The 13578-nt window shown below is 38.3% G+C and overlaps 1 protein-coding gene across 1 annotated transcript; it reads left to right on the top strand.

The window, feature by feature from the left end:
• Positions 1-757: 757 nt before the first annotated feature.
• Positions 758-13578, top strand: LOC111321361 (adhesion G protein-coupled receptor L4). Its single transcript, XM_022924210.2, has 22 exons — positions 758-926; positions 1085-1124; positions 3230-3406; positions 3652-3958; positions 4550-4722; positions 5216-5304; positions 5437-5541; positions 5967-6141; positions 6375-6479; positions 6570-6660; positions 6931-7048; positions 7208-7263; positions 7722-7866; positions 8230-8333; positions 8797-8899; positions 9122-9275; positions 9460-9526; positions 11147-11213; positions 11534-11625; positions 11744-11912; positions 12299-12421; positions 12849-13578. Exons 1-22 carry the CDS (start codon positions 891-893, stop codon positions 13203-13205), a joined length of 2853 nt encoding a protein of 950 aa, XP_022779945.2. The 5' UTR covers positions 758-890; the 3' UTR covers positions 13206-13578.

Below are 13578 nucleotides of genomic sequence, written 5' to 3'. Positions count from 1 at the left end.
CGTTCCCGAAGTCTCTCCTGCTTAAGCTCCCTAGTGCCGGGGAGGACTCGCCGTCTAGGTTCCAGTATCTCCGCTGCCCTCTCGTCTTCCAGATTTCCTTTTGCTTCGCACTCATGAGGAGTGAGAGAGTGTGGAATGGTTAAAAAATCCTGACTCGAAGTGTAGTTTATCTCGTTAAGGAAGATTTGAATGCACGTTTCTGAAGTAAACCAGAATATACGTTAATGCTGAAGTTGAATTTGGCTGAAAGAACTGGCCGTTCGGCAACTGTTAATGATCAAAGACCCACCATCAGCCATTATAATTAACAGATTATTCTGATGAACCTCCAGAATAACCTGATATCCTCTTAAAAGAGTGATTATTAAAAGTATCATTTCCTTTTCGATAACAGGCTTTAGCCTGGTAAAAAACAATTTTAGTCTTATAACTCATTCGTCAACGCCTTATTGGTTTTTCAGTTAATGAGTAATATGTTGTTCTTTCACCTGCAGGCAAAAGTGCAAAGTTAATGATTTACCTCTCCTTTTAACTATTGAGAAACAAAACTTGTGTAAACAAAAGTATTATGTGGATTGAGATGTAATTCCGACTTGTTCGTCATCTGGGGAGAAATATTTCATTTTAACCCTATCAACACTGCGCAGAGCAAATAGAATTTGTGACACGTACGACACCTAATTAGAATAACAAAGGCGTGAAACAACGGGCCAATCACTTTGAATAACCCTGAGACCTTTGAGTAAACATGTACTAGTAATAAAAAGCAAGTCAAAAACCGCTGTCTACTGTAACCTAGACACGTTCGCCAAATACATCTCTGGCTCATCGTGAACTCAAGAAGTAGACCTAAGAGTCGTCATTATTCGGAGGATGTTACAAGCTTCGTCATGAAACTACTCACAATTTGCACTGTTTTCATCCACGTAAGATCTAGAGGAGAACTGTAGAACATGCAATTTAGATCTAACCGATCTGCACGGTTGTCATGTCATGTTAGAGACGCAAAATTGAATTATGTTTTGTATTTAAACCTAATCTAATCTGCATTGTCATTCCTTTTTTTTTTTTTTTTTTTTTACAGTACGTGTATTCGTCTACTGTCGATGACTACTACGACAAAGGTAAGTACACTATCCATAAGGATATAGGACGTTTGTGTATCAGCTGGGGGCCTATGAATTCAATGCTTTTGTTCTAGCTGTAGTTCCTCGGCAATTCATTTTTGCCACCAGTGCCAGGTAAAGTCGCTGTTTATTAAGGCATCGCTGGCGAGGTAAGAGAAGAAGGAAGCCAATAATTCGTGCCAAAATTTAATCTCTTAGGACATGATCTCAACGTCAAACCCTCAGTTCACTTCACATGTTTGACGCAAATGCTGCCAATTGAAATTCAAACAAACCTAACCAGACTTCGATGGAAGAATCATACTGCCAAGTAAAATGAGTTTCACTATCCATTTCTTTTGTAATAACGACAAAGTTCATTTCAGTCGGTCATGACAAAACGAAATTCTTCCTGTGGCGTAATATCGTGACATAGCAGAAGTCACTGTTACGTTACTCTGTAAAACGTTTACGTATAGTATATCTAATCCCACAAAATGTATCGATCTGTGAAAGCATGTTTTCGCAGGCCAAAAATACAATCAGTGAACGAATATGAAAATAGTCATAGGTTATGGGTCATGATGAGGTAATCGAAGTATAGAGACAACAGCTCGGTCACGGTAACAGCCCAACGAAGGGTTCAAAAAGAGCTAAAGGCATGGGTTGCGAGACAAAAATGAGGTTTTTGGTAACGAAACAAGATCCTCTCGTGTGCTTGAAACGCTTTGAAATTGAAGCAACCATCAGACTCCTACTTTGTTGTTTCAGCATCACAAGACAATGTTCATAATTACAAAAAATCACTCCTTTTTTCATGTTTCTTTTGTTTTCAAGCTTGTTCTCTCTCGGAAGGATATTTGTCCGCGTGTTTTTATTCAAGGGAGTGATAACCTTGAGCTTTCCAAATACTCATTGGATCCTACAGCTGCTCACCTGCGTTTACTAATTCATAAATTTGCGTCTCTTCTTGCCTCTTTGAATGATAATTTTAGCTATTTAATTGTTCTGCATGGACACTCAAATCTTAGCCTTTCCAACCCATTTTTTCGGAGCTGAAATACATGTCGAGAAAAGCAAGAGTTTAAGTTGCAGTTTTTCCTTGGTAAGCACGCAAACTACGCTGTTGCTGCTTGTGCAATTGCTTTTGAAAGCAATTACAAATAAGAAAGAAGTTAATATTCATCATAAGGAAGCAATTGATTGCAAGGTGCTGATAGCAAAGGAGGTGAAATCTGTCCCGAAGACTTTTCCTTCAGTTTGAGAAAGAAAGTCACGATTAAATCGCTTCTTTGCCTTTGCTCAAGGACTAAAGCGTAAAATACGAGAAACAAGTCTTCCTAATGAGTTATTCCCTATCTTGTTTGAACAAAGTTAGGAATTAGTAGTTTGGTAAACAATAATTCTATCGCACACTCTTATTAATCTTGCCAGGAGCCCATCATGCAGAACAATGTAATTTCAATTTTCCGAAGTCATTATATATCAATACGGCCTCGGGCATTATTTTTTACGGCTTTGCTGAGGTTTACAAAGGGAGAGATTTTCAACTGGAAGCACGGAATAGGCTAAGAAATAGAAATCTATTAAAGCATCGATATGGTAAAGTATTTTGCTTTGATGAAAATTATGCGGTCCACACTTTTGTTCAGCCATCAAATGTTGCCTCTGATGATATGATGAACGTTCGCCTTTTTTCTATTCTATTTCCTTTTTTTTCTTAATTCGTTTATTCCGGACTGTAAAACTCAAGCTCTGCGTCGCCTTAAGTGACTAGATCACGGAGGGTCGTGGGTTCAAATCCCATCTGGAAACTCGATTTTTTTAAAAAAAAAAAATTAAAATCACGTATATATGTATAGAATGTTTACAGTTTTAACATAAGCATAACTTCAAGTAGGTATGTATGATGCTAATGCAACGATAAAATCGGGTTAATGAATGAATGTTCAGCGTTGCAAAACCGCCGTCCATCGAAGAAATTTTCCTTTTCTCCTTTCGGTCTCTAATTGGCTCTTTTCATGCACTAAGCAATAAATAGCGTTATTTACCAAAGTTCTGACCCATTTTTTCGCATTTCGTTGATGGTGTTAGAAATAAACGATATCTTTTTGTTCTTGCAGATTTTTGTATTGGTAAATCATCTGGTTTGCACGCAGATCCCGAAGACTGCAGGGCTTATTATGACTGTTTCCGCGGTAAAACACGACATCGCACAGGGCTGTCAACCGGACTTATGTTTCATCCACAAAGCAGAACCTTTGTTCATTCGTGGGAAATGGATTGTCCAGTCACAAAAGGTATTACTAGCGCAGACATTAACCTGTAAGGACTTGACCAAAAACACCTTGTCTTGGCCGGTTAAGTATAGAAATCGTCATCATTGCAGGTTTCTGCAGTCTCATCAGGCTCCCCGCCAAGGAATCAAGCTTTTAAAAAATGAAATTAGAGTATCCCTAGAAACTCTTTTCGCCAATACCCATCACCATTTCTAAAACCAAAGCCAAGCCGGCGTCTAACACATCTGTATCTTTTCCTTATGAAGTCTACCGCGAAATCTGGAGAAAAGTACCAGGTTCATCGGTCGCTGACTTGAAGAGAAGCAATTTTTACCCATGTGCACCTTCCAAGACGGAATTCAACGACACATTCTGTCTTTACAAACTTGACCAGGATGATGGTTATGGTCAGAGGTTGAGATCTTTCTTCAGAGCCCCAGAGACAGGCCATTTTATCTTTCAAACTTCATGTGATAATTCCTGCCAACTGTGGATAAGCAGCAACGAATTACCAGCTGGAAAGCAGCTCATCATTGACCAGCGTGTGCCAAGCAAATATCGTAATTGGGATGGGTATGTACAGGAACCCATTACTTATCTTACTCAATGGGCTCCTGGTATGTATATACGGTGCAAAAGTGACTGACTGAGTTAATGGCTGGCTTGTCAATAGACCAATGACTGTCCAATAGACCAACTGTTTGATTGACACGCCAACTGACTGGATCGAAGAGTGATCTCTTACCGACGGACATTGTGGGTATTTTTTGCAATCATTCACCAATGCATGTCGCATGCCTCACGTTATTTTCACGGCCAATAGTTCACCGTCGGTACGAATCATGAGTAGCTCCAAAAGCAGTTATACCATGCGGTGACTGGGCAGTGACGTCGAAAAAGTAATTCAAATGTAGTGGGGAAGGAAGTGGGTTGTATCTCTTTCTGTCGAGGTACAAAGGCGTGCTTTCCAAGTAAAAGTTGTCAGCAGCCCTTGCACTCTGCTGTCCTTGCGTTTTAAAGTTTCAAATTCTCACGCCGAAGAATTCAATAATGACTTTAAAATATTCCACTTCTGATGATTACGCACTTGCATAAATTTCTATATTTTTCTTGATTTTCCCAGATAAAAACGGCCTCTATCTAAGAATTTTTGTTTACTTGTAGATCTGCTGAACAATTATCAAGAAAGATATCCCTTGAAAAAGGCAAGCTATACTACATGGAAGTACTCCACAAGGAAGATAAATTGTCTGATTTCATTTGCGTCGGGGTAAAATTTCCTACTTTAAAGAAAGAACAGCCTATCTCATCAAGGCATCTTGTCATGAATACAACAGGTACGAAGAGAAAATTGTCCTGTACAATTCATTAAACGTGCCACCTTTAGATCAAATTGGGGCGTTAATTTTGTAATGACGCGAGACTCGGAACTTAAAGAGTAATTTACTGGGTATGAAAAAGAGATCATAATCTCTTGGTTTATGAAAAGCTCATCTTTCAAACCGGTAGTCTAAATCCCACAGGGATCAACCAACGCTTTTCATTCCACTAATTTATTCTTGTTTTTCTCGTTGCCATGTTCCCACCAATAACGTAGCTCCATTTTCTGCCTTTAAAAGCACACACAACCCACAATTCCTCTTTCCGCTCGACGAAGGGCTAACGCTCGAAACGTCAGCTTTTGTAATCGTTACGGTGGCCAATTTACCATTTCAACTTTGTTGATATATCCAAATTATTTCGTTACTCCCACCGACGCAGCTCCAAACAGTTTCTTTCGAAACTATCAGCCTTTATTCTTGGTTTATGTATTACATCATTTTTCAACAGTACTGCAGCTTATCGGTTGCAAAGGGAGCATTCAACAACAAAACGTTAAGTGTCAGAAAGAGACTTCTTGTGAAAGCCCCAATCAACAGGTACTTATGGTGCTTTGTGCTGATTTTTTTTTCTGGTAAAACAAATATAAAATCGATGTAATCTTATCATCCATCGACACTCCAGTTAGTAACGACTTTGTAAATTTATTCCATAATTAACTTTCTTTTAAGCTCGAGAAATTCAAGCAATCAATGGATACGTCGATCCAAAGCTTGAAATCAATACCAGCAGACGAATCACCCTCGTCACTAAAACGAATTGTACAAGTCACGAAGGTAACTAGTAAATGTATTATGAAATGATTCTTGTATGTCACAGAGGAACATTATCGTTCTTACACAAAGTGATCAACATTGATGCATAGAAGCTACCTTTGTAGCTTCCCTGAACACCATTATTCGCTTTCTTACTGGGTCTAGTTCATAAATATAAATATATTAGGAAAAGTAGTCATTATTTAAATTGCAACAGGGAAGAAAACCCATCAAATCTAAATATATTTTCAACTTTCTATCGCTTTGTAACCAGTATATCAAACATAAAAACTGCTTTAGAAACAAAGATTTTGCAAGAACGAAAGTAATTAACTTGTTTGCCAGGCTGGTCACCCAAGGCATAATTCACGTTTTAAGGATTCCAAGCCAGTTTTGTAAAATTTACCTGATTAGTAATCCTTTTTTTACTTTTTCCCGGAATGCAGGATTGCACTGAAATTATAAACGGAGTACTGGAGGACTCAAAGAAAGAACAATGGCGTCGATCCAACCTGTCGTTAGCTATGGAAATTGCTGAAGTCACAGAGACATTTGGCAAAGAACTGGCTCAAAAATGGTCAAACGAGACATCTACTGTGGTCTCATCGGATGCTAACATTGGCGAGTGCATTTATCATTTACCTGTCCCTTATTTCCTTTGTCCTATATATACATTAATGACTGTATGGGGTTAGCTGCCGACCAAAGTGTTTCTTCAGCAGCGGAGCTTGCAGTGTAGCCCCATAGCATAGTAAATTTCAGTTGGTAACCCTTTAAGCCAAAAAATGTGGGTTTTCACAATACATACTTAACTTTTTTTAACTTCACTGATTAAAAAAGATTGTCTGCATTAGCTCTCCAGGCATCAGTGTTGTCGTCCAACAGCTACAAATTCTCAGTGCCTGAGTTTAACAACAACTGGAAAGGGATCAGAGATTTCTTGGCTTTAAAAATAACAAGTAAGTATACAAAGTGAGATCGCATTCGCGCTCATTTTAAGAATTTAGGCCATGAGCATACACGTCGTCTTTTATTTTATTTTTTTACAGAAGGGAAACCAAAAAACAAAACAAAGGTTTTTAGCGTCATTTACAAGAATTTGCATGAGCTGTTGCCATCAATTCCCAAGAAAGTTATAGAGTAAGTACATTATGGCCTTTATATTCATCAAATACCATGGTCCCTGCGACTTATCTGTCAGAAAAACCAGGAAGGACACATTGCTACCCTTAATGATAACTGGTATTTCCGTCCCAGCCTTTTTTTTTTTTCTGTATATAATTTTCTTCAGTTCGATCCAGATAATGCCGACTGCACTTATATTGTGTTGACAAGGTTAGAATTTTTAGGAGCTATTTCCAGGAAGCTACCTTTTGTTTTTTCGTTTGTATCATTTTCTCAAACTTCTAGGAATCAAGCCTTTGAAGAGCAGTATCATGAGCTGAACAGCCGAATAATAGGTAGCCTTATTCACCCACCAATCAATAGTCAGCATTTAGAGGTCCGTGTCACATTCCAACACTTAAAGGTAAGAAAGTGTATTACTTAAAATGTGAAATTTAGATCTTGGTTTAACTCATTTGCAGGTACTTTTCTTTCTCATTTCCTTTTTTTTCCTCACACAGATGTAATCTCTTCTTTTGTTTATTTGCGAGCTAACGATGACCTCACTTTTATCGTTTGACAGCACAAATCGAATGCTTCTCTTGCGCCAGTTTGCGTGTGGTGGGACCTCACCGCTGGGTGAGTACAAAGTCAGATTTGGGCCTAAGAACCAAGATATTCTGATCTCGACAGGAAAATTTTTGCTGAACTCAAAATCCTAATTGAAAAAGAGGAAGATGGCAAATCGAGTAGGATCTAACTTAGCCATACTACTCAACGCTTCCAGAATTTCTATTGATGTAGGCATGCATAGAGAACGTTTCAACCGTAAAATTCAGAGCTGCTAGATCTTTATCCGAGTTGTAGCATTTATTCAAAAGGCATTGCCACGTCTGCATCAAAGCTATCACTCCATGTTAAATGTATCAATCAGCAATAACATACATTGTATGTCCGTTCCTATTAATCCACCAAGTTAAAACGCTGCTCATGGAAAAAGAAAATAAAAGAGAAGGTTGATAATAAGGATAATGAGAAAGAATTGAAGAAAGCTTCAAATGGGTGACAAATTTTCATTGTTCTCACGATACCTATAGGGGTGTAAACGGAAGTGGTTTCTGGTCGACTAAAGGATGTCAAGTAGACGAAGCTGCTTCGAATACGACTCACTCCACATGTAAATGTAACCATCTCACAAATTTTGCAGTGTTGATGCAGGTTAAGTCGGATTCTGACCTGGAGGTAATAATGGTGACAAAATTATTTCATCTTTGACGACTGTTCACCTCGAGGAGACGTTGTAGAGAATTTAGAAAGAACAGTAAACACAGCACATCGCAACCTTGAGACGCTTTCATATAAACTATCCCTGAATACAGAATTTAATGTTTAGTTCGGTGTAGCGTTCTCGTGACCCTTATTTCATGGGTCTATAGGACATAATCCATTTCGAGGATTATGTTGAGAAAGTTGCACCTCGCGTGGTGTAGCAGTCCATAATAAAAGACCGGATCTCTAACAGTTGCTCTCCTTTTTGTCTTATTTAACGCCTATCTTATATCAAATACTCATATTGACAAACATTAATTTTTTTTTTTTTTTTAGGTGGACAAGTCCCATATTGTAGCATTACAGATCATTACTTACGTGGGTTGTGGACTTTCCCTGATGGGAGTGACTCTCACCGTCTTCGTAATCGCTGCTTTGTCGTAAGTGCAGTTGATTTTTTTTCCTTTTTTGTTGGCCCATTTCTTCTTTGAAATCTATTTCATCTAAAATAGTGCCCCAGTGACAGTGGAGGAAATGTTTTATCTTTACGGGAGAATCATGTGCTTTGAGTGTGAAATATGAAAGGCAGGCTTCACCACGCATTGTTCACAACTTGTCATCCTTCGATGTCATCGTCATAGTCGTTGTTGTTGTAGGTTGTTTGAACTCGTTCTTTTACTCCATTCTTTTTTTTCAAGTTCTGTTTACATGCTCCTCTGTGACCCTATCACTGAAGATTGTCTTCCAATTTAAAAGATGTTTGAACTTCTTAAAATAAACTTCCGTAATTCATTTTCATTTCCTGTTATTCGTCTTTTGTCTTGTATTACGTAAAAAGGAAAATAATTATTATTTGTTATGATAAACGATGCAAAAGCCGTGATAAAATTTTGGTTACCACAGGGGTCTGCGCTCCGAGAGAAATCTAATTCATTTAAACCTGTCGCTGTCTATTGGAATCTTTCAAATAATTTTCCTGGCAGGAATTGAGGCAACTAACAATGAGGTTTGTGGAAAACTCGCATAAAAATACATTATATAGTAATCTTAAATCAATACTCATATATATTAATCACTAATCAACAATCGGCTTTTTTATACTCAAAGCTGACCCTAAATACCAAAATAATCCTTCTCGCTGAGAAAGAATATTTTCCAGACTTTTCAGTTCTCTATTGCTGCTGCAATGAAGAATTGACATAAACCTATCAACCTAACTCTGTTGCAGATCGCTTGCACTGTGGTAGCTGTGTTACTTCACTATTTCTTGTTGGTGTCATTTGCGTGGATGTTAGTGGAAGGGATATACCTTTACCTAATGGTCATAACTGTCTTTGAAAACAGCAAAGAACAACTGCGCATTTTTGGAGCAAGCTCATATGGTAGGTCTGCTCTAAATTCATGACATTCAGCTGCTTCCCACCAAGCAGATATTTGCCAGGAAAATGCAGTGGGCATAAGATTGACTTTTTGCAGTTCATTTTTTAAAGATTATTTAATGCTATCAGGAGATCTGGCGTCTGATCAGAAGTATCCAATACTTTCTGTTTGTATTTTATCTTCTAGGTTTTCCAGGAATAATTGTCCTTATTACAACAAGTGTGGCGCATGATGGTTACGGCACAGATTCTAGGTAATTTATACTTAGTTCTTATTAACCGAGCGGGAGGTCTGTATGGGAGAATCTTGACCGAGGTCGCCAGTACAGACTGAACGCAGTGACGGGTCTGCACCAGCGACCGAGGTCAAGATTCCTCCATACCGTAGACCGACCGAGCTCGGTTAATAAGATGTTTATTATATGGCTGTGTCTTATATGCCATACATATATACATAAACTTTATTTCCATTCGGGTTTATGAATAGCACTAGATCTGCTAGTATCTCCGAACATATAACTACAAAAAAATGACAATAGGTTTAAAATCGAAAGACTCATATAAAACCTCATATAAATATGCTTATAATTATATACTAATCCCCACTAGATATATAACTCCTAATGGCACGTTTAAAAGCTGCTAGAGTGTCTGACATTCTCAATTCATTTGATAAGCTATTCCATGCAGAGGCAGCAAGATACCTGAAAGAGTGAAGTCCAAAAGTTGTGGTCTTCACCGCTGATATCTGTAATTTCCTTTTACCCCTTAAATCATATGCACGTTGACTGCGCTCTTTGAGAAGTGATGTGATATACCCAGGAACCATGTTGTAAAGGCCTTTGTAAGCCATAGTTAATATGACCTGGACTCTTTTATCTTTTAGTGATACCATATCGAGCCCGTTCAGTAAAGCTAAAATACGAACTTGATCTGTCTCCAAGGACTAGGCGAAGCACTCGCTTATTTACTATCTCTAGCTTATTAGAATTCCGTGCTCCACAGTAATGCCATACAGAACTACAGTACTGAAAGATAGGTTGTATAAATGCCTTGTATAAACCCAACCGTATGGATCCAGAGAGAAGATTTCCAAAACGACCAATGACCCTAGACTGGTTATTGACCCTATCGCATATATGGGATACATGCTTCGAAAAACTAAGTTTTGAGTCAATGTTAATTCCTAGTAGATCTATATCATCATGCTGCTCGATTCTCACCCCATCAACTATAAATAAAAATTAAGATCAGTTTCTCCAAGCATGAGAGAATAAAATTTACTTGGATTGGCCATAAGACCGTTATTCCTAAACCAATCGAAAGCAATCGTTAGTTCACTATTCATTCGATAGTTCACTCAATCGATAGTTCACTATTCACTATGCCAATTTTTTATATTCTTTGTACCTTTTTTTTTTTTTCTAAACCGGTCTAGATGCCGGTCTAGAAGGGAAAATCTAGACCGCTTTCAATATTGATTTCAGCCAATCAAATTCGTGAATTCGGTAGTTCCCAGTCCTTGTGAGATACAGCCATATAATAAAGTTTATTACTATTATCTGCTCTATTTAAAAATATATATATATAAACAAAAAAGAATTTTTAGATATTGTTCTTGTGAAAAAAGAGTGGTACGGTATGATGCAGCGTTCATCTGAAACTTTTTCCCAATTTCCGGTAAATCCCGATTAGAGTTCAAATTTAATTTGTGTCCTTTTATCGCAAAAGGATTACCAACTGCATGTTAACACTCCGTCAAAAGAAAAGCGGTTGTTGATTCTTAAACATAATATAACTAGATAGCAACGAAAGAATTTGGATGCTTTGGTCCATCATTTTGTAAAATGATCATCTGTTCTCAATGTTCTTAGCTGTTGGCTGTCTACGGCGAAAGGTGTTATATACGCCTTTGTGGGACCAGCTCTGGCAATAATCTTGGTGAGTAGGATAGCTGAATATTTCTTTTAGAGAAGTATGGTCACTTAAGTAGAAAGCTAAGCTAGCTTGATTTTCATTCCTCCCAATGTTTCTTCTAATTCACAGTCTAGGTGTGAGGAACAACACAAGATTCGCCATGATGAGTTTTCTCAGCTCTGTCGAACCAAATTGCTGGCAGTTACTTTTTAATTTCCACTGAGAATTCTCTTCGTAGGATGATAAACTATATCGTGCATCATACGTATCTATAACCGCAGTTCAAAATATATGAACTTCATATATTCATCATATATAAAGTGTAATGATCATTTTGCTTTCAGGTGAACGCCGTAATCCTTATCATGGTTATTAGAGAGATCATCAAAATACAAACAAACGGAATCTCTCGGTCGACAAAGTTTGATCTTATCAAGTAAGCAAGCGATTCATCATCATTCATAACAGATAGAAGAGTGAAACGTCTTTTCTTACTCGGACAATTCATTGCAATGTTCAATTGTTATTAATTCCCTCCAAATTGATCCCATCAGATCCGGTTTCAAGTCATCAGTCGTTCTTCTTCCTTTACTGGGTGTTACATGGTTGTTTGGTATTTTGGCGTTGGACAGGAACACGATAGTGTTTCAATATCTATTCGCTCTTTGCAATTCATTGCAAGGTTTCTTAATTTTTGTGTTTCACTGTCTCCTTAATTCAGAGGTAAGAAAATGTATTAACTATCATTCGTCGTTTATTTTATTCATGGGGTAACATGTAGAAAACATATTACGAAAGCGGATAGTGTCTCAGGAGAAGAGTAAACAACACTGTGTTTCAAAATATCCCCAAAAGGTAGATGCACAGCTTTGACACGCGATATTTACCTGCTAAGCTTTGAAGATTTACCTATAGCATAAATTTTGAGTTCAAAGAAAGATAAAATGGACACATAATTCCATCCCTACAGTGGACAAGCACTGATACTCATAACTGCATAGACGTATTTCAGCTCATAGCTGAGGCTTTAAAAGTCCTATCTCAGCTCAAAATGTTATCATTTCTATTCTTTACCATACCCTTATCTCTGCCACACCCTTATACCCCAGATTCGAAAGGTTATGCAACGGAAAAAAGAAATATGGTCCAGTCGTCGAACAACCTTCTTTCCTTCAACGACCACGCCGCCTCCTGCTGTTGCAGCTTCAACGTCTCACGGAGCCATGCTGTCGGTAATTGTTCTTCTAGAATTATAAAAATCTTTTTGTGACATCAGGGGCGTAGCTATGGTTTTCAATGAAGGGGGGGGGAGACAGGGGGACAGGGGACAGGTCAAAGCTTTAAATTTGCGGGGCTCATACCGCTCTTTTTCATGGAGCTAGAAGGACCGGAAAATTTAGTTCAGGTTTGATGGGGGGGGGGGGGGGACCGGGGACAGGTCAAAGCTTTAAATTTGCGGGGCTCATACCGCTCTTTTTCATGGAGCTAGATGGACCGGAAAATTTGATATCCAGCATTGAAAAATATGTATCTCAGGTAGAGTCTAGCGATTCGCGTGTTTTCTCAAACCTGAACTAAATTTTTATGTCGTAGAGCTAAGGGCACCCCTAGCATAATTTTATAATAATTATTTAACTTCCCTTGATGTGTGTTTTAAAGGATGTGAATATGATGTCTGTTTCCGATGATGCAAACAACGGTAACCTCGCCACCGGCAGTGGTGGTGTTAAATCCAACCTTGCACTTGAAGAAAATGGCAATAAAGCTTCTCAAAACGTGAATGACCAAGCACCTGTTACATCGAGTTGTGCAAGTAAAACCCTTTCGGTGGAAAGCTCATCGCCCGCTTGGCTTTCCAAGAAACACGATCCAGGGCCTAAAAGAATAAAACTTCCTCCAGTTACGGTTCCAGAAACTGCCAAACGAAATCACAAAAGAATCAAAGACAAGAACTTTAAACAGAAGAGTAAGGGAAAACTTAACTCAGCTATAGAACCCTTACAAGAAGAGACTTGAAGGAGTTCATCAAACTCTATTGTCATGTCATCAAAATAGTTATCCGTAACCAGCTGTGGAGCTGAGCTTACCCTCGAAGGCAACTTTCGGCCGGGAATTAACTACGCACAAAACCTCCGTTGTGTGTTACGTCACACAGTCCTGAACCAAATCCTTTAGCTTAGACCAATATATATATGCACGCGCTTTCTTTTGGATTAAGACCACAGAAATGACATCATCACCCATATGTAATTTTCATTCTTCTATTTTCACCAGTCGAAATTGACTTCAAAAGTACACGAATTTCAGCAGCTGACTGTCTGTTGTAGTGTAAATAAATGATAACATTCTCGTTAGACCGGAAAAATAAACCGCTTTGTTCCCTGTTGCA

The sequence above is a fragment of the Stylophora pistillata genome, chromosome 1 (genome assembly GCF_964205215.1).
Source record: "Stylophora pistillata chromosome 1, jaStyPist1.2, whole genome shotgun sequence".
In the NCBI taxonomy this organism is placed as follows: Eukaryota; Metazoa; Cnidaria; class Anthozoa; order Scleractinia; family Pocilloporidae; genus Stylophora; species Stylophora pistillata.
Note: the sequence above shows the minus strand (reverse complement) of the source record. Positions and strands in the feature narration are given on the sequence as shown.